The 24,101-nt window shown below is 41.4% G+C and overlaps 1 protein-coding gene across 4 annotated transcripts in view; it reads left to right on the top strand.

Moving 5' to 3' along the window:
* AIG1 (androgen induced 1) overlaps positions 1-24,101 on the top strand; it is a 119,611-nt gene that overhangs the window by 86,557 nt on the left and 8,953 nt on the right. For all 4 annotated transcript variants that reach the window (XM_048489423.1, XM_048489432.1, XM_048489442.1 and 1 more), the window contains one exon: positions 19,513-19,628. In XM_048489423.1, the coding sequence (XP_048345380.1) occupies positions 19,513-19,628 (116 nt within the window). The remainder of the gene's footprint in view (positions 1-19,512; positions 19,629-24,101) is intronic.

Genomic DNA, 24,101 nt, shown 5'->3' with positions numbered 1-24,101 from the left:
AGTGATTCTGGCCATGAAAGCCTTCAACAATACATTTTAAAAATTGATTCCATTTTTTCAAATGCTTCTAATTTCAAAGGGGAAGAAAGCCCAATTTTAATTTTCTGCTATCAAGTTTGACTTTCCTGGTAATCTGGTATGTTTAGAAGGCTTTTATCCCTCCCCCCCCCCCTCTTTGGCCACCCCGTCAGTGAAAGCATTCATAATTTCAAAAACAAACAATTCATAAAGTCAGTGAATCATCAGCTATTTTGTCCTCTTCTTAGTGAGAAATACCACCCACCCTCTGCTGTCCATTCTGAAACCAAACAACTTTTAGCCTTCCCTCTAACTTTATCCGCAATTGCTCTTAATGCTGCTTTTTTCCTCCCATAAAGATGCTCATTCTTTGGTAAGGGATTTCCATTCTGACTCATGTTATGTCACTTATGCAAAAGCTCTCAGTAATTGATGCACTTCTTATCCATCCTGCCCTTCCTAAGTTAGGTGTAATGTTTGTAGGACATAAGTCAAGCCAAATTGGCAGTCATAAATTTCCATCTCTGCTGTCTTGAGCAGCAGTAGGTATCCGTTCATTATGGTATCTTTGTGCCATCTGTTCCAGGTTGCATCCTTTCCACCTACTTCTAATAGTTTCATGTTTCAAACAAAATTAGGTGAGATCGATTAGTTATTTAGTGTGCCAAATAAAATATGAAATGAACCTAGTGTCTCAGTCTTTGGCATGATATCTGACAGGAATAGCAGGAAAGGAAACAATGTCTTTTGTTAAGGTTACATAATGGCTTTCATTCTAAGCTATCTAAAGTAATTATTTGTGGTGTTGATGTTATGTTACTCTTCATTTAATGTGTTTTCTGATTTCAATCTCAAATATGGGTTGCTTCTGCACAGGCCAAATATAACGAGCGTAGGATGAGATATAAACCATTTTGGGGGGAGGAGTCCCGTTCCCAAAATGAGTTTTACTCCCCTCAACCCAGGATTTTCAAAGATCACTAAACTCTCGAGTTGGAGGCTCTCCCACACAAACACAACAGAAAGGAGTTGCTTCTTTCCCTCACTTCCAGGGGCGTAACGAGGCAGCCCTGGGCAAACTGTAGCCCTGGGCAAAACCTGAGTTTGGCAAAAGGGGGAACAGCTCACTTTAAACATTCTTGATTTGCTCTGGGGTCAGGATCCTCAAGCTGGAGTTTGCTGCATCAAGTTCGCCATTTGAAGTAGCAATATTTTGATTTGGGGAGGTGAGATGGAAAAGGATATATTGCTTTTATTTTGTTATATTTGTTCAGCAAATGTTCAGCAAATGTTGTTTGAGAGAGACAGAGAGATTTACTATAAACTTCATAGACTCTTCTGGATCAATTAATCTTACTTAGTTAAGCAGAGAGAAAACATTCAGACAATCTCCTTATGCCATTTTGTCATGGTTAAAGGCTATTATCAATTGTTTCTTTAACTAGCAAATATGCGTTAGCATTTGTACGGCTCACAGCATCATTCTAGACATACCCTCACCTTCATTGACGTCCATTTCCTTGCAGCCTCACCAGCTGGAGCCAAAAGCAAGCTAGGATGAGGCAAGGCAGAGACACAGGAGCCCACCAGTTAACAGGGCCACATTAGGAGAAGCCAGCCTTTTCAAAGCAAGAGTGGCTTCAGTGAATAATACTTATGCAAAGGGGGTGACAGTGGCCAGGATCTCCTTGTGGGGCTGGGACTCATCATGAGGAGCAGAGTCTCATTGAGCCAGCAGGACAGAAGTAGACACTCCTGAGGCTGTAAGGGAGATGCTCTGGAGAAAGAGGAGGTGGAAGAGAAAGAGGAGGACAATGGTGTGGTGGTTGCTGTGGAAGGGGTACATTTATGGTGGGATGGAGACAAGATAGGAGAATCTCATTGGCTCCAGATCAGTATGTTTTTGCATTTTGAGGTAAAAATAATATTTATGTAGAATATCTCTATGCCACCTCTTCAGAGTTCTACTTGAGAGCAGCCAAGGGTCTCAGCAGCCATTTCCTAGTTAAAATATAAGTGATTCTGCACTGGCAGCAATGGGTTCATGGAAACTGTTTCTGATGCTTCTGCCACCATTTTTCATGGTGGCTGCAGGGGCCAGCCAGGATCACTGGGATCCCAGAGGCAGAAGGCAGCATGGTCTGCACAGAAACACACAGCTGAGAATCCCTCCCTCAGGAATCCCCCCACCTGGGAATCCTCCCACCTACCTGCACGGCGGCTGCTTAGGTGGGAGGATAGTGGTGGGTGGCAGGGGGTGGGGAGCGAACACTTCCTGCTTGCCATAGTTCACACAGGCAAGCAAGTAGCATTTGCAACCTGGATTTAAGGGGGGAAGTCATTAAATTAGTGATTTTGATTAAACCCGGGTTCTGGCCACTAAGACAAGTTAGCAGCATTTTAGGGGCAAGTTCTGTGGGAACTCCCCTCCCTGCCCCCAATGCTTTTAAAAGGGGCTGCAATCCATTTTACATGGCCCATGCAGAATCAGACTATGTCTCAGTAATTGCTGGCATGACACTCTGCTTGCTGCTAATACAGCTCAAACTGGACCAATGAAAAGTCTGGAGGTGAAAGGCTTCTTTTTCCTTGCTGCAGTAATATTTGAGATATTCAGTGTCCTTGAAAAAGAAGGTACAGATGCTTAGCAATCATCCCTGGTTTGATTAGGTTTCAAAATTTCTTCTTCCTTTATTATGTGTTGCTGGAAAAATGTATTAAGATCATCTTTAGAAAGCGTTAAGCCAACAGAGTCAGCAAGTCCTACAGCAGCCGCTTCTACTTTCCTAGCAAAAGAGGAGGGACTTTGGAGTATTCATGATTTCCACTGTTCCTTCAAATATGGACACATTATTTCTTAATGTTTAGCTTTAAAAAGGGCTTTATGGAGGAGAAGTCGATTTATGGCTACCAATCTTGATCCTCCTTGATCTCAGATTGCAAATGCCTTAGCAGACCAGGTGCTCAGGAGCAGCAGCAACAGAAGGCCATTGCTTTCACATCCTGCATGTGAGCTCCCAAAGGCACCTGGTGGGCCACTGCGATAGCAGAGTGCTGGACTAGATGGACTCTGGTCTGATCCAGCAGGCTAGTTCTTATGTTCTTATGGTGGATCAATTTAGAGGTTCAATGGGTCTGTAACCTACCTTTGTACTCTAGGTAAGGGAAGTTAACTCTGGGTTGGGTCCTGTGGTGGGATTCAAATAATTTAACAACCAGGTGGGATTTAGAAAATTTAACAAGTGGTTGTTTACAATAGGCATTTTAGCAACCGGTTCTGCCAAAGCAGTGCAAACCTGCTGAATCCCACCACTGGTTGGGTCCAAAGGGGCTCTTCTTCTAACGTAGCAACATTCATGCCACTGGAATGGCATGGCCAATTGCCTCTATGACTGTAGATCCCCACATTACTCTCCATACTATTGTAGGGAGCCCTCAGCTCTCTGGAGCAGGAGATTCAGGAGGTTGCAGGGGAAAACAGGAAAGTTTGAGTCCGCAAGATTTTCCTATTCTCAGTGCTTCATATTTATCTTGCATTAAGTTACAGCACATGTGTAGCAGCCACCATGATGCACAATCTAGACCTGGGTAGGCAGTTCATGATTTGAGACTTCATGCTGAGCCCTAAATTTAAATTCTGAATTGTACTCTTTAAAGGTGCAGTGAAATAAGTAGTAGCTTGCTGTTTAGTGGGTGAAGCAGTAAAGGCTAGTTTAATGGAAAACCCTAAAGAAAGAACATGTGATAGATTTAAATAGTTCAAGACATGCCTAAAGTAACAGACTGCATGTGAAACATCATCCACGGAGAATTTTTCCACTATATGCTTGCCCTTTACCTCTTTACTAAATACAGTGTTCTCATGTTTGTTTTATTGTGTTAGCACCTACAATCAATGTCTTTTCTTCCCCCCCCCCTTTTGTCTTTGATTGTTTTTAGTATATATCATTCTTTCTCTTGTTTATGGGGAAGCACTACTGAATTTCAGCCAGTATCTTTCAGTGTACCACCATTTGACTACCTTTTTGTATTGCCATTCGTCCATAAAACCTCTAAGAAACACTGTCATATTATTTTCTACCTTAGTGAATTGTGCACCCAGAAGTTGTTTGCCATGCTTCCTATTTTGCACCCTCAAGTAACCTGCCAGATTGTCTCCCTAGTCTCAGGAGCTTATTTGGGGACCTCATCAAAGAGTGTATGTGAAAGGGTACAAAGTAGTCTTAAGCGTGGTTTCATTCCTGGGCATTTAAGAGAAGCAACTGCTTGCCCTGATGGAATCTGTCTATCATAAGGGCATGAAAGATGAGGTCATGTGGGAAACTGATGTGGCCGAGCTCAAAGGAATGTCTGATCATGAAGTGGCCAAACCAGAATTATTGCTATATACTGTCATCTGCACTTGTGAAGACAGAGGTGGAAATGTATGAGGCTTTGAACAGACTTAGTAATTCAAACATAAAACATTACATGAATTTTGTTTTCTTTTATTTTCCCAAACCTTTGTCAGTATCCAGTCCTCCCTGCATAAATTTAATCTTTGATCAACCAGAATATTTGTACAGGGAAGTCATTTGAAGTTCACATTTGATAACCAATTTCTGAAGAATAGTGTGCATGATAAAATTCACCATGCAGTGACAGAATGTGTGATTTAGAGACGTTCCCTTATAATTTGCAGTATTCGGGAAATGGCAGTTTGTGGACTTTCCCTAAGATCATGTGACTTTAATTAGTTCTAAAACAAGGCTTGGCTACTGTTGCACAATATGTTTTAGTTGCTGTTAAGGTTCTAAGAAGTCTTTTCTCAGGCTATAAGTCCATCTGTGGGCTCACACACTAATTATGAGTACTTCATGTTCCTTTTTTATATTTCTATCAAGAATATTTAATAAAAAGAGCTCTGGTAAAATCTTATTTGGTAACCAAGAATATTGCAAATCTGGTCACAAATGCCATGCCAATATTCCTTTGCTTTTTTACACCTCCACCATAAGTGGAAGAAGGTAACCTTATCTTTTTGACATTTCCAGCAGATATCAGAAGTGCCTTTATAAACTTTAGGAAATTTAGTTTTGTATAGATACCAACGATATAACATCTTAAAATGATTTTCCTTCAAATAGGAGGTTACTGTTCTCCCCATATCTTGGGAACACTTTGCCATGGACTCCTTAATGATTTCATCCTCTGTTTCCCTGTTCAATAAGGGTCTGAATGCCTTTTTAAACAAAAATAAATTTTCTTTGCATAAAGTTAACCATAACTCTGACTCTTTCTTTTCAAAACCTATTTTTAGATCTAGCTTAAATTTTTCCTTTAGTTGATAGTATAAGAACCATTGACATTGTTGATTATTTACTATGATTTCATGTCTCTCTTTTAATTTACAAATACCACTGTCCCAAAAAGTGATATCAACATACCTTAGGAATTTTACTTCTAAATTTGGTTTTAACATAGCGGCTTCATGTGGGGAAATCCAACTTGAAGTTTTTAAAATATTGGTTTTTTTAATAATCCAATCAAATCAAATGGCCCTTCTGCAATAGTGATCTGAAAATTCTCCATAGCATTTTCCTTTTGTGTACCATAAGTAAAAATGACAACCAAAATGTAAATCAAAAGCTTCTAAATTCAAAATTTGTCTGTTTTCCAGTGTCATCCAGTCTTTAAACCATAAGAGTCCTGCTGCATAATAATTTACTTTCAAATCCAGCAAGCTGAGGCCATTCCTATCTGACTGATCAATAAGGTTTTTATATTTTATCCTTGGCTTTTCACCTTCCCCCCAAAAATGTAAAATATCTCTTTTCCATTCTAAAAAAAATTATTAACTATTATTATGGGAATTGATTGAAATAAAAAAATCATTCTGGCAATATATTTGATTTTACTTCTGCAATTCTGCCTAGTAGAAACAATTCTAATTTGCCTCATTTAGCCAAATTATCTTTTGTATCTTTCCAGAGAGGAATATAATTGTTTCAGAAAAGAACAATGTTTTGTTTGGCCAGATTAATTCCTAAATATCTTACTTTATTAACCATCTTATATTTAGTTAGGACACTTAATTTTTCTTTTTCTGATTTATTCATATTAAATGTCATTATATTGGATTTATGCTCATTAACTTTCAGTCCTGTAACTACGCTGAAATCTTGAAAAATTTGTTTCAAAGGACCCCATGACTGTAGTAGATCTTCAATCATTACAATCATCTGCAAAAGATTTAATTTTGTATTCAAAGCTATTAATTTTAATTCCTTTCATTGTCTTCTCCTCTTTTATATTAAGAATCAATATTTCGTAGCTAGAATGAGCAATAGAGGGGACAAGGGGTGACCTTGCCTCGTTCCTTTTTCCACCTTAATTAAATGAGAAAGTTCACCATTCATTTTAAGTTTTGCAGTTTGCAATGAATAAATAGAATCTACCCATATTTGAAAATTGCCACATCCTATTATCTGTCTGATCAAGGGCTTTAAATAGTTCCAATCCAAGTTGTCAAAAGCTTTCTCTAAGGCCCTTTCCACATACGTGCAGAGCCGAGCCTCCACCAGCATAATTTATGCCGGCGGAGGCTCGGGGACCATTCGCACGCTTGAGGTCGGAGGGCAGTGTGGGTGGGTCTCTGCAGCCCTCCAGAGGGACGCTGCAGAAGATGGTGAGTGGAGCCAACGGGGAAAACAGTGTCTTCCTAGTGGTGCGGTTCGCACTGCGCCGGTGGGAACATGCTGTTTTTTGAAATCGATTTTCAGGGGCAGCTTCACACCACCCGGGGAAAGCCAGGACGGCAGTGCTGCAATGCAGCAATGCGTCCTGTGCAAACGGTCTCCCAGAGACAGCATTTTTGCTGTCCCTGAGATGCTGTATATTGCCCGTGCGGAAAGTCATAGAACACAATTGCTGCTTTTTTATTTATTTGCTTATGGAGGTATTCTATCATATTAATTAAAGTCCTAACAAAATATCTAGCTGGTAAAAAACCATTTTTTATTTACTCCAATAATTTCCTTTAACACCTCCTTAGTCCTTTGGACTAAAATAGCTGTAAAGATCTTGTAGTCAGTGTTAAGTAAAGAGATTGGGCAGAAATTTCTGCCCATTAGTATGATCTACCCCCTCCTTGGGAATTAAAGAAATGAAGGCTTTTCACCATGAATTAGGTAGCTTTCCAGTTTTTAATATACTATTCATTGTTTCTAACAAAATTGGAATTATTTCTTCTTCAAACGTCTTATTAAAAAGACCTGTAAACCCATCTGGGCCCGGTATCTCACCTAGTTCTAATTTTTTAATTTTTAATTTTACCTCTTCTGGAGTTATTTCTTGATTTAACAACTTTATTCTATCCTCTGTTATTTTTAATTTGCAATGTTCTTTAATAAATTGAACTTGATGTATCTTGTCCATTTTTATTACTTGGTATAGTAAGGAATAAAATTATGTAAACCTATCCTTAATTTCCTATCTATTCTTAGTTAAAATGTCAGAAGAAAACATTACAGCATTCTAAAAACAATATTTAAACCAGCACTAAAGTAACAGCAAAATTAACATTAAAACAGTACAGAACTAAACCTGTCCAAAACAACAGCTCAGCCACAGGTTGAACCACAGGCTGAACCACAAAGCTTTAAACCAAATACCAGAAGGCCAGCAATGCACTTACAACAGTTTTTTTAAATATGAAGTTTTTGTTCTACATGTATTACCAGTGATCATATGACTAGAACAGTAAAAATAGTAAAACTGCTTAATTTTGGTGATACTGGTTATTACTATAGGCATTTTGCTATCAATAATGCATGCTTATTTACACCCAGAGATGTATCGGGAAATAGTGGCTGGGGAGGGAAGGAGGCACCTCAGATGGGCACCGCAGCAGCAGACTGGCTCCTGGCAGCAGGCCAGCTCTGTCTCTAGGGTCCTCCCCCTAGCTCTTCCAAGCTGGGTCGGCACGGGGGAGAGGGAGGGCAATTTTGCAGCCCCTGTTGCACCTGCGGTCATTTGACCCCCAGCCCCTGTTTACACCTCTCTCCCTACAGAGCTAAAATTTGACCCATGTGGGAAACAAAAAATAGAGAGTGATCTAATATTCAGTGGCAAGACTAATCTATTCATCTACTTCACTGATGCAGAATCTGAGTAATATTCTTTGCAACTTTCACAGACCATGTCAGAGTGGTTGTCACTGTTTATGGTGACTTAAGTCTTTGCAAATGTCTCCCAGACATTTCATACTAAGAGGAATGTTAACCTTCTGGCAACATCTTTTGCTTTATAAATGTTGAAGGGGCTGAGTGGTATAAACAGAATGAATTGTCCGTTGTGGGCTTTAAAAGCTAGTGGAAATCTAGTAAAACATTGGACGGATGTGTATTAAGAACACTAGTGAATAGAGCCAGCTTACCATTAGATGAGGAAATGAAATGAGGTAGCCTATGTAATGTTCTAAAGGCCATGATATGACTCAAGTAATGATCCTGAAAATTGACTGGCTAGGATGGTACTGGTAATCAAGTGTGTAAAGTCTGGAGTTCACACAACTGAGCCAACAGTATAAATCTGATTTATTTGCTCAGCCAGGCATCCATTTTCAAATCAGGCTCCCCTCCCACTGGCAGATGTATAGTCTGACTGCTTGACAAAAACTGTCTGCCACTCAGCCACGAGATGACAACTGACAGGAGCATATATTACAATAGGTGATTCATTCAGAGCACTTTGGAGGAAGACCTGTTTATCTCTCTGTCCACTAAAGGTACATTCTATGACACTCAAGGGTGACCATGTAGGGTGAAGGATCCACCATCTTGTAGCTGATGTAGTTTTTAAAAAAAATTATGAAAAAAAAAGAATGACCAAACTGCAATCCTGAACAAAGTTAGGATTAGTTAAGAATTTTTCTGCAAGAAATAATAACTCAGGACAAGGCTGTACAGAGCATCTTAGTTCTTAGTATCTATGCTTATTAGCAGACAAGGGTCAAGATTAGTTGCATCCCAGTACTGTTTTGGAATGTGCAAGCACTACCAACCATGTGTAACTGTGCCACAAACAGTTCAGAGGTTGCAAATTGGGAATTTTGAGGGTTGTGTTCCATACCTGTTGCACTGATGGAATCTGGTGAACCAATTATGATCTTGGGAGAGCTGGATGTAGTTATAAATAGTTTCAGAATTGCAGCTGAGCTGTCTCATCATTGAAGCAGCCTTCTGGAGCAAAAATGTAGAAAGCATTCCATTGAAGTGAATGGTACTTGTGCCAGCTGTGCTCTTAGCGATAGTACTGGCCACCCATCTGTTGTTGTTTGGAATTTTTATCTGTCAAATGGAGAGCTAATATTGCTTCCTTACTTCATAAGTGAATTATGGGGGAACTTTGAGTGAATAGCATATTAAGGAAACTTGTGTCTTTGGGGACTTGAAATAATTCTTGATGTTCATATTTATAGGGTGAGGTTAAGCTGTCATAATACAACAAATCTACATATACTACCATAATAATATAGAAACACAGATGAATGAGATGCTGACCATAGTCAGAAAAAAATTGTCTCAGAACATGCATTTACCGTGATATGGTAACAAATTGTTCCAAGAATATTGTTAGTATAATAGGCTGAGAATGGCCAATTATGGGTATTTCTTTTCTTGATATGATATTCTGCATAATGTTTCTATACTTCTATAGTAGTAGTAATTTGTTAAAAAAAATTCAAATAGTAAAAAATATTTTACATAATGCTGTAATATTTATCATTGCAAGTGTGCATGTGTGTGCACATGCAGTTGTTTGTAACAGTTATGACACTCTCGTGCCATCTGTCCTTGTATATATCTGTTTTCAATCATGCTCAAAGGTATTCAGGAAGACTCCTATACTAATTTTGTCCAACTTTGAAACCACATACCTTATGCATGAGGCTGTTGGACAAGAGTAGTTGCAGATGTCAATGCACCAGTGGCAGGAAGCCAAGAAGTTGGATTTAGACTTAGTCATTGAAAAAAATACATGCCAGCAAATCTCAGATTCAAGAACTGCAGCACATCATAAGAAAAATGTCTCGTGACAAGAAATTAATAACCTCTTGGAGGCAATTGTTTTCTGAAATATTTTTGATTAATTATGTTGGAGCATGTTTGGCAATGTAGCTTGATGCAGCATTAGTCTAATGCAAGGGTGGCCAAACCATGGCTCATAAACTGTGTGTGTCTCTTTGTAACGCAGTGTGCGGCTCGAGGCTGGGGAGATGGGTCTCTTACTCACTCAGCTTATTTCCAAGTCTGTGTGCTTGGGCTCTTTCAGGGATGTGGCCCAGTTTCTTGAAGAGCACAGCAGGCACTAGAGCAGTGGTTCTCAACCTGTGGGTCAGGACCCCTTTGGGGGTCGAACAACCCTTTCGCAGGGGTTGCCTAAGACTCTCTGCATCAGTGTTCTCCATCTGTAAAATGGATAAATGTTAGGGTTGGGGGTCACCACAACATTAGGAGCTGTATTAAAGGGTTGTGGCATTAGGAAGGTTGAGAACCACTGCTCTAGCGCAAGGGAAGAGGCAAGGAAAGAGAGAAGAGAAGAATAGAAAGGTGGGAAACTGTCCCGGTGGGGAGTTCCAACCAAGCAGCCACCGCAATAGCTGTGGACTGGGCTGCACAGGAAACTGATATGTGCACCTCGCCTTCCGAGCAAATGCTTCTGAGGGTGGGGCAATCCTGGCTCAGGGACTGGGTGGGCGGCAGGGTCAGGATTGGCTCTGCTTAACCTTATTGGTCATTGCAACTTCATTCTAGGAGGGTGGAGGAGATGACTGCAGTAGAGAATGGGGGATAGTGTTAATGGATCCTCTGAGGGTTAATTGACCCTCAGAGGCAGCCAGTCACTGTTACTCTCTCTGCTCTTACTGCTTCCCTCCTTAGGCTAGTTTTGGCCTGCAAAAGAGGTCTTCCTTGGCTCTCTCTCCACCCTTGGAACTTTCTGCAGAAACCTCATAATATATAAAACTGTGGGAGGGATGTGTACTGCTGCTGTAGCTGAATGCCACATTCAGTTTTCAATTTCCTAAATTTAATCAGATTAATAATCGATTTCCTCCTCCCCTTCCTCCTTTTTTTTTCTTTCCACATTGTGTATCAAATTTCCTTTCTAGTGGTGGTGATAAAGAATGGGGATAGCTCTTTGGAGGTGGCTGTTCACTTCTTGGATTGCATTGTTGGTCGCTTATCCTAGCTTGGGGATAAAGGCTGAAAAGCTGAGGTCCTCGAGAGACTTCCCTGAAATTTCTGTTTTTGCATGAGGGTATACCATGTGAATTATGTGAAGAGGATGTATGTACTGGTTTGTCCTTTTTTTAGCCAATTAACCCTTCCTTTCTTCTAAAAAAAATAATTTTTATTATTTTTACCAACAAAAAGAGTTACAGAAAAGAAAAGAAAATTAAAAACAAAAGAAACAATGCCATTATGATTATAACAATAAAAAAACAATTATAATAAACACATAACCTTAAATAGATCAAAATAGATCAAAGGATCTGCAATTATAATCATACTAGTGAAAAAAGAGCTGACAAATATACTGGTTAAAAGTAACATTGACTATCAGTCTGATTCTATCAATAAATGTGTTATGTATTTTTAAAATTGATAGGTAAAAGCATGTGGTTATATATACAAAAGGAGATATTACAATAATCTGAAAATATTTTATTTTGGTCTGTTTATTGTAATACTAGCAGCAAAGCCCACTGGGGGAGAGATGCCATGGGCCCTAGCAAAGGGTGGAAGAGGCAGCATCTCCCACCACAATGGGCTTTAGTGGGGCTGTAGCAGCCCCCCACCCTTGCTCTTCTCACCTCTGCTTTCAGGGATGTACACGCAAACATTATGACATGCCTCCTCCGGGTCGAATTTCTTCTTATCAGTTGGGATCACCAGTCTAGCACATCATGTTGAAATATGATGAGTCCATTGCTTCACATCATCTCTATCAAGATCCCATTGATAGTTGCTCTCCCAAGTAGTCGAATATCAAGTCTGAGAACACTTTTATGCCTTCTCCTGATGACAGTGTTAGAGACTCATCTCCAGTTTCTCCAACAGAGGTCCTCAAGCTCTATTCAGAGCAACTGGATCAAATGGCTAAAGTCTTGGACATTGATTATATTCAGCTGTATCCTTAGTCCTCTGAGCTGCTCATGACTGTCCTCTATGGAGCCGATGTAGGGCTGATAGCCCTTCCTTTAATTAAGAGCATTAGAGAAGTTACTGAGGATGTGTGGGTTAGACATTCATCTAGACAAGCCTCCTTGAAGAAAATTGAGAATTTAAATTAAATCAGACAACAGGGGTCTGAATTCCTATTTCACCTTCCCACACCTAATTTTTTAGTCATGGGTACTACCCTCTTGGTATAGAACCAATTCCCACTTACTGTATATACTCACGTATAAGTCAAGTTTTTCAACCTTTTTTTTTTGGCTGAAAAATGCCCCCCTCGACTTGTACGCAGGTTCCACTTACTGGCCTTCTTCTCTGCCGCCCCCCTTTCAGTCGCATTCTGTGCCTAGTTTTCTGCTTTTCTCTCTCCTGCTGGCTGGCGGGCCCCCTCACTAACTGACCCTTTCTTTCCTTTCCCCACAGGCTCTGAGGCTTCATTTCAGAGAAGCTGACTCTCAGGGCAGCCTGTCTCTATGGTTTTCTTAAAAGGCCAATGCTTAATCTTTGGAGCATTGGCCTTTTAAGAAAACCATAGAGACAGGCTGCCCCAAGAGGCAGCTTCTCTGAAATGAAGCCTCAGAGCCTGCGGGGAAAGGAAAGAACGGGTCAGTTAGCTAGGGGGACGAGCCACTGTGTTCTCTGCTTCGCTCTCTCCTGCCTTCTTCTCTGCTGCCCCCCCCTTTCAGCCGCTTTCTGTGCCTCGTTCTCCTCTGCCTTTTCCTCCACCACCTCCCATCCCATTCACCCTCCATGACCTCTAGCTTCTTCCCTCTCCCCGGACCCATGCACGCCGGCCTTGCCCCTCCTTAAAAAGCCTCCCAAGGGCTTCTGGGGAGCTCCTTTCCCCCAACTGCTTCTCCTTTGCTGGCTCACCTCCCCATGGACCTTTCCCACCCTCGACTTATACTCGAGTCAGTAAGGTTTCCCAGTTCTTTAAGGTAAAATTAGGTGCCTCAACTTATATGTGGGTCGACTTATACGTGAGTATATACAGATCCTTATGGGTAATGAGGGGAGAGAATTAGACAAGTTGGGTTGGAGGTTATACTCTTCAGAGTTTTCAATTTCACTGTAGTGATGGGTCACCCTCAAATTTTCCATTGGGCTTGATTCATTACCAGATGATAATTGATTCATTACCAAGTGATAAACAGACTTACATACGCCACAAACGTTGACTCTGGCAACAAAAGTAGCTGAAGAGGCTTGGGCCTGGTGGCATCAGCTCTATCTTGGAGTGGACAATGCATCTTGGTACTAGTGTGGGCTACATGAACAAAGAGGAACCAAACTTAACCCTATAACAATGGAATTAAGAACCCAAAGATCAAGAAAATACAAAAAATACAAAAAAGAGCTGCTAGCTACACAATTATACACACACACACATATATACACACACATACTGTTACCCAAAATGGTGGGACACAATAACCCTCTTCGGTTGGGGAAATTAGCTGTAGAGCACAAGGTCATTTAGCATCCCTTAAGGACCGTGGGTAACTTGATCGCTATATATATACATATATAGATTGCCTATGTATACGGGTTTCAGCTCACTATAAGAAACCAGCAAAGAAGATAAATTTATTTTCAGTTGTTTTATTGGGAAAATAACAAATGGAATAAAATAAATTCTCACTCACAATCACTCAGTTACTGGGATAAAAACACACACATAAAAACTGGCCTTACTCTTCATTTCCAGTTCCCTCAGAAGTAAACTAAAGAAAGTATTTTCTGGACTCAATAGTTAAGGTTGGGATGAGGAGAGCCAAAGGATTGGTCTTGTCATGCAAGTGTCAGTGACTACTCTTGTCTTTAATGAATCAATCTGATTTCTGTCAACATCCTAGTTTCATGAAATATTGGTGACTTAACAGCTCTTGAATGGGTCATTTGGCTGGGTAAGGATGCTTCTGAGCGGAGAAAGGTCTTTTTAAACAAGAAATTGTCTGTGCCTTGCATTACGTCTGTTTGTGATTCCACTCTAGTGACATTTATTTGGATATACACATAGACATCAATTTAAACAATCACTTACTGACACTTTTCCCCTGTGTGCTTCTTATGGCCTTTTTACAACTGAAGGAAATACTTTTTAGCCTATCACTTTGCCATTGTTGATACCTGTGCAGAGTTGAAGGTGTCATTTATCAAGCACCAGACTCATTTTTATTTGTCTGATGACCCCAGGTGCTGCAGGCTTTACGCCACCTATGAACAGATGTAGTCTTGAACAATCACCATTAATCCCTTTGCTGTAAAGATTAAAGTTTCAGCTTTTCATCTCTGGGGTGTAACCACTTGTAACCTTGTATTCCCACAACAGCCCTGTGAGGAAGGTTAGGCAAAAAGAGTATAATTGGCCCCAAAGTTACCCAACAGGTTTCATGGCAAACAGTGGATTCTCCAGGAGGTGCTGGGAAATTACTGTTCAGTTGCTGGGCTCTTGGCTCTGTATTACCTCCAATATAGTTGGCATCTGTATAAACACTTTTGGGAGACCTCATCTGGAGGGTTAGAGTAAAGTGTCATCAGTATACAGATTATTCTCTTTTTCTGCTGAGGCAGTGGATATCAGAGATAGTAATCAGATGGATGCAAGCCAATACACTAAAGCTCAATCTAAATAAGATAGAGGAATTGTTGCTCAGCAAGGTAGCTAAGCAGGAATTGATGTGGCAATATACCATATATGGGCTTGTAAGTTGGTTTCTGGGGAGGGGGTGATATTAGATCCTTATCCCTAGATAGAGACTCAAGTCTCATCTATGTTGTATGGTACGTTCAAGAAACTGAAGCTAGTCAGTTGAATTCACCCCTTTCTGAGTGAGTTCTAGCCATAGATATATTTCCAAGTGAAGCCACCTTTGATGACTGTTCCATTGACTTCCACTTCATTTCCAAGCAAAATTCAGAGTGCTTAAATGCCTTAAATGATCTGGGACCAGGGTTTCTGAAGGCCCATTTGTTGCAATAAAAACTGGCCTTACTCTTCATGTCCAGTTCCCTCAGAAGTAAACTGAAGAAAGTATTTTCTGTCATGAGATCACATCCGTGGAACTTCCTCCATCCATTTACTTATATACCACCTAGTGCTTTGAGGGGGTTTTTGCTAGGTGAGGATGTTCTTTTGGTAAGTGTAGGGTTGTCTTTCTCACACTCCTGGCTTGTTTAAATGATACTGTAGTGATTTAGTGGTTCTAAGTTGCTGTTTTTATTTTATGGTGTTGTATTGTTTTTGATCATTTGAATTGTAATGGGAGTTGTCCTAAACCATCTTGATAATGTTTTCATTGGACAGAGGCACAGAAATGTCCATCATAACAACAATAACAACAACAACAACAACAACAACAACAACAACAACAACAACAACAACAACAAGAAGAAGAAGAAGAAGAAGAAGAAGAAGAAGAAGAAGAAGAAGAAGAAGAAGAAGAAGAAGAAGAAGAAGAAGAAGAAGAAGAAGAAGAAGAAGAAGAAGAAGAAGAAGAAGAAGAAGAAGAATAGAGTTTGGATTTATATCCCCCCTTTCTCTCCTGCAGGAGACTCAAAGGGGCTTACAATCTCCTTGCCCTTCCCCCCTCACAACAAACACCCTATGAGGTAGGTGGGGCTGAGAGAGCTCAGAAGAACTGTGATTAGCCCAAGGTCACCCAGCTGGCATGTGTGGGAGTGTACAGGCTAATCTGAATTCCCCATTTGGCAGCATCCCATATTTGGCAGTATTGGAAAGAACAGGGGTACATTGGAAAGAACATGGCTTCTGGACAGTCAGCTTCCATTGAAAATGTCTCCATAACTGGAACTGCTATTGCCCTATATTGTGTGCTTTATGTACCGCTGCCTAAGAACAATGGTGCAGAGCAAAGAAATGAACTCTTGTAGAACTCAGATTTAGAGTATCCACTATAACCATAAAGCTACAGAGGACAGGAGATTGCTTTTTAAAAGGATGTGCTACTGTATAGCCACAGAGCATTATGGTTCCATATTGATTTAAATGGTTCTCTCTGGCTCCCCTGTTTTCCAAGACACTGGGTTTTCCTTCGATAAATTACTGCTAACACCCGTGAACCACGCAATAATAATTAATGAAGTGCCTGTGGCTGCTTGAGAGTACATCCTGCATTTCATTTAACAGTAATAATCCCTCTTTCGTAAAAGGCTGAGCGCTCCTGCCAGTTCTTTCCGGCCTCAGAAAGGCTGAGGTTCACTCAACAATTCTTCATGACCAAGAATCTGTATATCCTGCTATTTCCATTATGGATACATTGTCTGCAAAGAAGATTTCATCCCATTCATGGAATGCTGCTGCTCTCTGGATAACAGTTTTGCATCTAGACATTTTTACCAATGGCAACTTTTATAATAAAAAATAACATCTCAGTGATACTTTCTACCAGTTGGATAACATGAATAGGGCTAGAAATAACAAAATCACTCTGTGTAATAGTGCACCATGTGTGCCATCATTGCCATGGGAATCACTACCCCTGCCCTCACTGCAGGTGAAGCAGGTGAAACAGGAACAGCCACACCTGAGCTCACATTGTGCTGTTCTTTACACTGTGGTAAAGTAGGAGGAAAGAAACATGACATTCTACATAACAACCCACTTAAGTGGAAAAATTGGAATGTATTCCGGTTTTTGTCCCAGTGCCATCAGCGGGATTGAATCTATTTCATTTCTTGTACTTCTGCTTCTGGTGAGCTGTGGATCGCACTGCAAAACCTGTGGGGAAAAAAGACCAATTAGCACATCCAATATGGAAGTGCAGCAACTGTGGAGCAGCACAGTTATATGAGAGTTCAAAACAAAGGAGGATATCCAGTCAAGGCTATTGGAGGCGGTGGTTGGCTGGGCCATGGAGTTCCCCAAGCTACTAGCCTTGGGTGACTTCAATGTGCATGCAGATTACCTTGGATCTGGTTTCTTTCCTGGTGACACTAGGACTCTCCCAGTTTGTTTCACTTTCCACACATACAGCAGGCCATACCCTGAATTTAATCTTGGGGGTGGAGATAGGGGTAGATTCAATTATTAATATTCCAGTGCCATGGAAGGCCCTGTTGAATATACCATGCCCCTACTGTGTAGGCCGTGGGCTAATTTATGCTCACCTGCAGAGATTTATGGAACCAATAGCCTTCCGAAATGTTCTGCAGGACCTGATGTCTCCCAGTGACTCATTAGATGGACTGGTAGAGGGCTGGAATAATTGGCTTTCTACTGCCACCGATGAGATCACTCCCCAATGCTTTCAGTGCTCCCATGCCAAAACACTCCATGGTATACCTGGAGCTGAGAAGAAAAAAGTAGGCATCTGGTGGCTAAAGCAAGTCTGGAGGAAGTCTCATGATGAAGAGGAAAGAACATGGAATGCTTATGAAAACCTATGAGATGGTGTGAAAGCTGTGAAAAAGGATTATTGTACAGCTAACATCGGGCCACAAGCTCACATCCAGCACAGTTATCCTGAGGCAGGCAATGGGGCAAGACGCCTCTGAACACCACTTGCATTGATTGGGCCTATCCATGCTAGCTCAATCTCATCAGATCTCAATAGCCAAGCAGAATCTGACATAGTTTTTTCCTGGACGGGAGGCCACCAAGAAAGTCCAGGGTTGCCACACAGAGGCAGGCAATGGCAAACTGCCTCTACCTGTCTGCCCTGGTCCAAGGTAATCAGATCTAGTCAGATCTTGAAAACTAAGCAAGGTCAGCCCTGGTTAAGATTTGAAGGGGAGGCCACCAAAATCTCAGGTCAAAAAACAGAGGTGGGCATCAGCAACTGAAACCCTATGGGTCCCAGTATTTGACTGTGACTCTGATGACCCTCTCCTCCAACACCAGCAGCCACCAAGCCAGGTCAAGAGTCGACAAGATGAGCAGGGGTGCTGGCTGGGGGCAGATAGGCGAGCCTCACCCTGCCCTTGAGCTGCATACCAGGGAAGCCCACCACCTTTTCTCTCAAGGAGACCCACTGCTCCAGCCAGATTGGGCCCAGGCATTGTCACCCCAGTTGGAGAGGCAGCAGGATCTGACCCTGACCCAGGAATGCCTTCAGAAAGAGATTGCCTGATGAAGGAGGTAGTGAGAGGTATGCACCAACATTGTCTCCTTCCCCAATTCCGCTGTGTTGCCTGCTGACTTGAGAGCCAGAGAAAAAACAGCCGGGCAGGGGAGCCCCTTTTTTCAGCCGCAGAGAAATCTGATTGCAATGGTGATATAATTGGCTGGAAAAATGGCAGTCTCATGCAAAAGGAGTAGCACTGTGAATTGGTCATGATGAAGAAATAATAGTGAACTTTTGTAAGAAGACAATCAGTGGGAATGTGAGACCTTGCCATAAACCTAAGGTCACTAAAGTCAACTTGCCAGGAATCATGCTGCTTTCCCCTATGAGAGAGGATGTGACTTACTACCCCTACTTTTTCTTTTTTCTTTGCAAGTCTATCCAGGGTTGGAGCCTATGAAGAAACACAAATACAGAGTTTTCCTGCCCTCCCCCTTCCTCAGGCAACTTCCTGAGTCTTCTAAAAAGAATTTGCTGGAAAATCCAAGACCCATGTGAACCAAAAGCCACATGACTGGATGATGGCTGCAGGCAGGAAAGGAGACTGGGCAAAATTACCACCCCACCCCCATCTTCTTCTAGCCATGCTTTCATTGAAGCTCATTTGGCACAAGAAAATTCTCCTTGGTTTCTCCTCCTTATCCTTGGTCTTCATGGCAGAGGCATTTCTTGTGACCTACAGCAACAGCTTTCTGAAGCACTCAGAGGGTTGTTGGGGGAAATGGGGGGCAGGAAAGATGCATGTCCCTTCTTCTTCTTCATAGCATCCATGCTCTCCAAGTCTTCTTCCACAACCTAAAAAGGGATGATGCAGCCAACAGATTTCAATGGCACATTAATTTGAGTGGGGGAGTTAACCAAATGCTTTCTTAATCTCTTCGAAATCAAACATGGAAACTGAGACTGGTTGAATAGAACACATAAAGCTGCCTTATACTGAATCCACTCATTTGTCAGGCTGTCAGTGAGTCTCCAGGATCTCAGGCAGAGGTCTTTCACATCACCAACTACCAGTTTCTTTTGAGGCGCTAAGGATCAAATTTGGGACTTTCTGCAACCCACTGCCTCTCCCAGTTAGGCTACTGTGTCTACACTGCAATTGTATTGACTATTACCATTTTTTTCTAATGAAGGTATAGCATGGGTTTGTACCATCATACTGTGAACTATTTTTGTTTTCCTTTTAGCATACCACTGTTTTGCCTTTTATATTAATTGAGATGAGAACAACACATCATGAATACCCCAGCAGGACCTCTGGACTGATTGCCGTATGCACTTTCTCTGTTGCCTACATATTATGGTAAGGCATGCATTTTTTTCATTGTGAAATATGTTGCACTGTGGACATAATCATTCACTATGTCTTCTTTACTGTGTCTTGTTTATTCAGACATATTTTTAGAAATAATGTGCCAAATGTCACACAACTGGATTTTGTTGGAAACATGCTACCATGGCCTTTCTGAGTATTATTTTTTACCCAAAGTGAGGGTTTTTGCCTTGGATACTGGTACATTACTTAGCAATGTGTTCTTAGTGTCTTTATGTTCTCTAGCTAATAGTACTGAAAATAAACAGGTTTCCCCGCAGTGTAATACAATCTTAATACATCAGATTAACTAGTTCTAAGCACTGTGTTATTTATCTGAGGTTCTTTGGAGCATTTCAGACCAACAGAGTTCAAGGCTAGATTGGATCCAGAATGCCTCTTTTTCCACTTTTGCTGTATTCTACTGGATTCCTAGAAATGCTGCTTCAAGGGTCAAGAAACCCTCAGAGAAAGCACCAGAGGGCAACATGTGGCTCTGTTGAGGGAAGGGAATCTGCTAGAATGTCACTTCCACTTGCAGTGGCAAAAGTAGCCATTGGAGCCAAAAGCACCTTTCCTGAGCATATATTTATGAATGCTGCTATCTGCTAGCAAGAGCACAACCTAAGAAGTCTTACTGTTAGCCTTTCTGAAGTCCATTAAGTTTCAGGCTTGCAGACTGTATTTTCAAACTGTCCAAGTTGTCCTGGCAATTCAAAATATTTGTTTTCACCTATACAGGATGAGATCTTCTGTATCTGAAGGATTCCCTTCTCTTATTGTGCTTTCTAAGACTGACAGGAATTCCTTGCCCATTTGAAGATGGTCAGCACTGGGTGTATAACAACATTTTGTGTGAGGGGAAGCCATGGGTGCCCATTCCACCAGTGTAAGGGACAGATTCCCCAGTAGCCGGATGCTGTGATGTTTATGGAATTGAATTTCACATGTTTCAAAGTAATGGAATAATTATTTGGGTGAATAAGTTAACTTTCCCAGCAATCATTTTTGCACAAGCACTTTGAATAAAGACATATGGATTTCATGCAACCAGTGAAAACAATTGTGCATTTATTCCACAATTCCGTACCCTACTCCAGCCACATGGAAAAACCTGGTGACTGAATGCAATCATAAGAATTTCACTGCCACATGGCCATTGATAGCTTATTTGGGGGGCAGGGAGGGGGAGTGTGCCTACACTCTGAAATACCATTGTTGGATGAGTATTCACAACCAGAAGAGTGTATGTCATTAATCTCCAAACTTGCCTAGAACATTTTGAATAGCAGAACTGTATCCTCAGTTCATTCACAAAATCACTGAATTGTACTTATGTTTTATTATTAGATAATCCTTTTGTGTAAATACTGATTTATGGGCTGCCCAAAATGCTACATCCCAATGAGCAATTAATGGTATTGGGTGAGTAGATGATGGGTCCTGTCTCCATTTATTGTCCCCAGCTTGAGTGCCATCAAAACCTTTGCTTTTAGATTCAGAAAGTAGGGGGGGGGGATTGGACTTCCCTGGAGGCAATGGAACATCTCATTGCTGATATCTAATTTATTTCTTTTGGATTTTTGTTTAGTAGTACTTAAATCACAATAGATTGCTTTTCATTTAGGCGTTATGTGCTTGATGCTGGAGCAACAGTACAAGCAACCGGAAAGCCCTTGATATAGTTTAACAGGGAAACTTGATATAGTTTAACAGGGAAAGGAAAAAACACTCTGAGAAAATGTCTAAACCTGCCAATGGCCAACCAGGTTGACCTCACTGAAACACAGAAGTCAATCCAGCTTAGTACACTAGAATCACTAATGTTACCCTTCTCTCCCTCTTTTTTTAGAGTAGTGGCATTATGAGTATTCCTACATTGTCTGTATTACAAATGTGAATAGGAAAAGTAGTACTGCTACCATGGAAACATTGCCTGATGGCCTTTGTTAAGGAGTTCATTCCTACTTGAATACATGCTAACTCAATACTGTACAATAATGAGCTGATCAACCTTAGGCTTAAAGCTTCCATACAAGATTACTTGTTATTAACTCTAATGACTGCCTTCAACATTGTAATTCCTGTCCAACCTCATTATTAGATAAGCAGAAGGGAACATGCATTAAGGCACAGTTTAGAGTGCAAAGCCAAAGCCCCGCTATTTGCCGACTTTAGCAGATAATTTGCTGATAAGTATGTCTAGGAAAAAAGAAGAATGGAACTAGAACTTTGGGGAAATCATGTTGAAGCAGATCCTCTATGTATGCAGACCAAACGACTTGAATTTAAAGACAGATTTATCATGATAATTTAAAAAAAATAGAAATGGCATCTTGCATTTATAGACTACCAATGAAATCCCAAGCTGATGGGCAAGTGAGGATGGCACCGGCATCCTCTGGCACTGTCCCACTTGCTCCAAAGGGTTTTCCTGTGGCATGGGAAGCCCAGAAAAGCCAAAGAAACCTCCCTCTAGATATTTTTCCATAAGAAAGAATTGAAATACACCATGGAAATCACCATACATCTTTACTGGTGGTTCCACCAGTGCACTGGGCCCAGCTGGACACTGGAAACCGACTAGGGTCAGCACCCCCCTCCAACCCATCCTTGCCCTGCTTGCAGCATTTTTGCACCAGTGGGCCCGGGGGACGGAGTTAGCTTCCTAGTCAGGCACTACAGAGCCACACAGCACCCAGCTACCGGAGTAAGTACCCCATCTGCTGGGGAATTCGCCCCTTACTCTGGCAGAATGGGCACCCATGCCTGCACACAGTAGTGCTGGCATAGCTGATACACCACCCAAAACCATTTGCCTGGGCAGTCCCGCTGGCTGCACCACTCCCAAATGGTTCTTATTTTCTGCCACCTTCCATCGCATTGTGGAGGCCAGAGGACTCACCCCTGTGGCCAGAGCAATGGCTCTGGGGTCAAAGGCCAGGAGGTGTGTCCCTTGGCCTCCACAAAGTGACAGAAGGCGGGAGAAGGTAAGAGCCATTTGGAAGGGCTTTGGGGGAAATGCCAGCTTTCACCTGGTAACGGTCACTCAGCACCAAATAGAAGCCAGGGTTTTCTAAAAACCTTGCTCCCCAGGTGAGGTTAAAAAATGCTGTGGGGGGGGGGGAGAGAGAGAGCGCGCCACTGCATCGATTTGGCAGCGGTGCCTGTGCAAAGGCTCCTTCCCAAAACAGGGTTTTACCGGGCCGAATTAGTTGATTTCGGCCCGTGCAGAAACAGCCAGAGACAGACAGACAGACAGACAGACAGACAGACAGACAGACAGATTTATATATATAGATATAGATAATACCTATAGATATAGATACAGATATACCTGTTAACCTTCAAGAAATTGGTCTTCACAGTCCTTTGAAGGGCTAATAAAAGCACAGACCTCCCAGTTTTGATAAGTGAAACTACTATTTCCATGTGATAATCAGAATTGTTCCTTGCATATATGCAATTTATCTTTTACAAACTGATACTACATAGCAAGGTAATGTAGAGTAAAAGAACAAAAAAAATTACAGAAGCATTTAAAAGGTCATATAAATAAGCCAAACATGGGCAAAAGGCTTGTCCTGCAGTCACAAGCAGTTTCTGCCCATCTTCCTCAGGTCTTGCAAACTGAAGGTCATGGCTTCCTTGTTTGAGTCAATCCATGTTGGTTCTCCTCCTTTCCTGCTGTTTTCAACTTTTCTTAGCATTATTGTATTTTCTAGTAACTCCTGTCTTGTCATGAGCTGACCAAAGTACAATAGACTCAGTTTAGTTATTTTCACTTCAAGGGTGAGTTCAGGCTTGATTTGATCTAGAACCCTCTTATTTGTCTTTTTGATGGTCTGCAGGGTTTGTCAAACTCACCCCATTTCAAATGAAGCAGTTTTCTTCCAGTCATCTTTCTTCATTGAGTACATTCCTACCCACAAAGTAAGAGGGCTGAATCTTCACTGATTGTTGCTGACATTATCGGGTTCTGATTGCTATCTTGCTTGGTGATGGCAGCTGACTTGCCAATGCTTAAAATGAGTTCAGGTTCCTAATATTCATTGGTCCTTTGTTTTGGCAACAGTGATGTAAAAGGAAGAGCAGCAAAAATCTGGACACAAAAAATAACAGACTGTTTTCCTAGTCTTCATATGTTCATATGAAGTCCTGTGAGGCTTAATTTTTAAATCATCAGCTTGATAACAATGACCTTTTTATTTTGTCAGATGTTTGGGACAGGAAGTGAGATTAAATGGTTTTGAAAATTTATTGTGGTGCTATTGTTCTTTTATTGTGCTCAGTGTGCTGGATCCAAACTTTATGTAAATGGAAGGAGGTTGCAGAAGCAGATCTTCCCCACTTTCCCTTTGTTGCAGCAGCCCCTTGTTTCCCCAAAGCTGATGGTGGTGATGATTCTGCTGGTGGTTGGGAGTGGGGGGAAGGGAAGAACTCTGATGAACTAAAGTTGCCAAC

Source organism: Sphaerodactylus townsendi, linkage group LG01 (genome assembly GCF_021028975.2).
Source record: "Sphaerodactylus townsendi isolate TG3544 linkage group LG01, MPM_Stown_v2.3, whole genome shotgun sequence".
Classification (NCBI taxonomy): Eukaryota; Metazoa; Chordata; class Lepidosauria; order Squamata; family Sphaerodactylidae; genus Sphaerodactylus; species Sphaerodactylus townsendi.
This window is presented reverse-complemented; position numbering and strand designations above follow the sequence as displayed.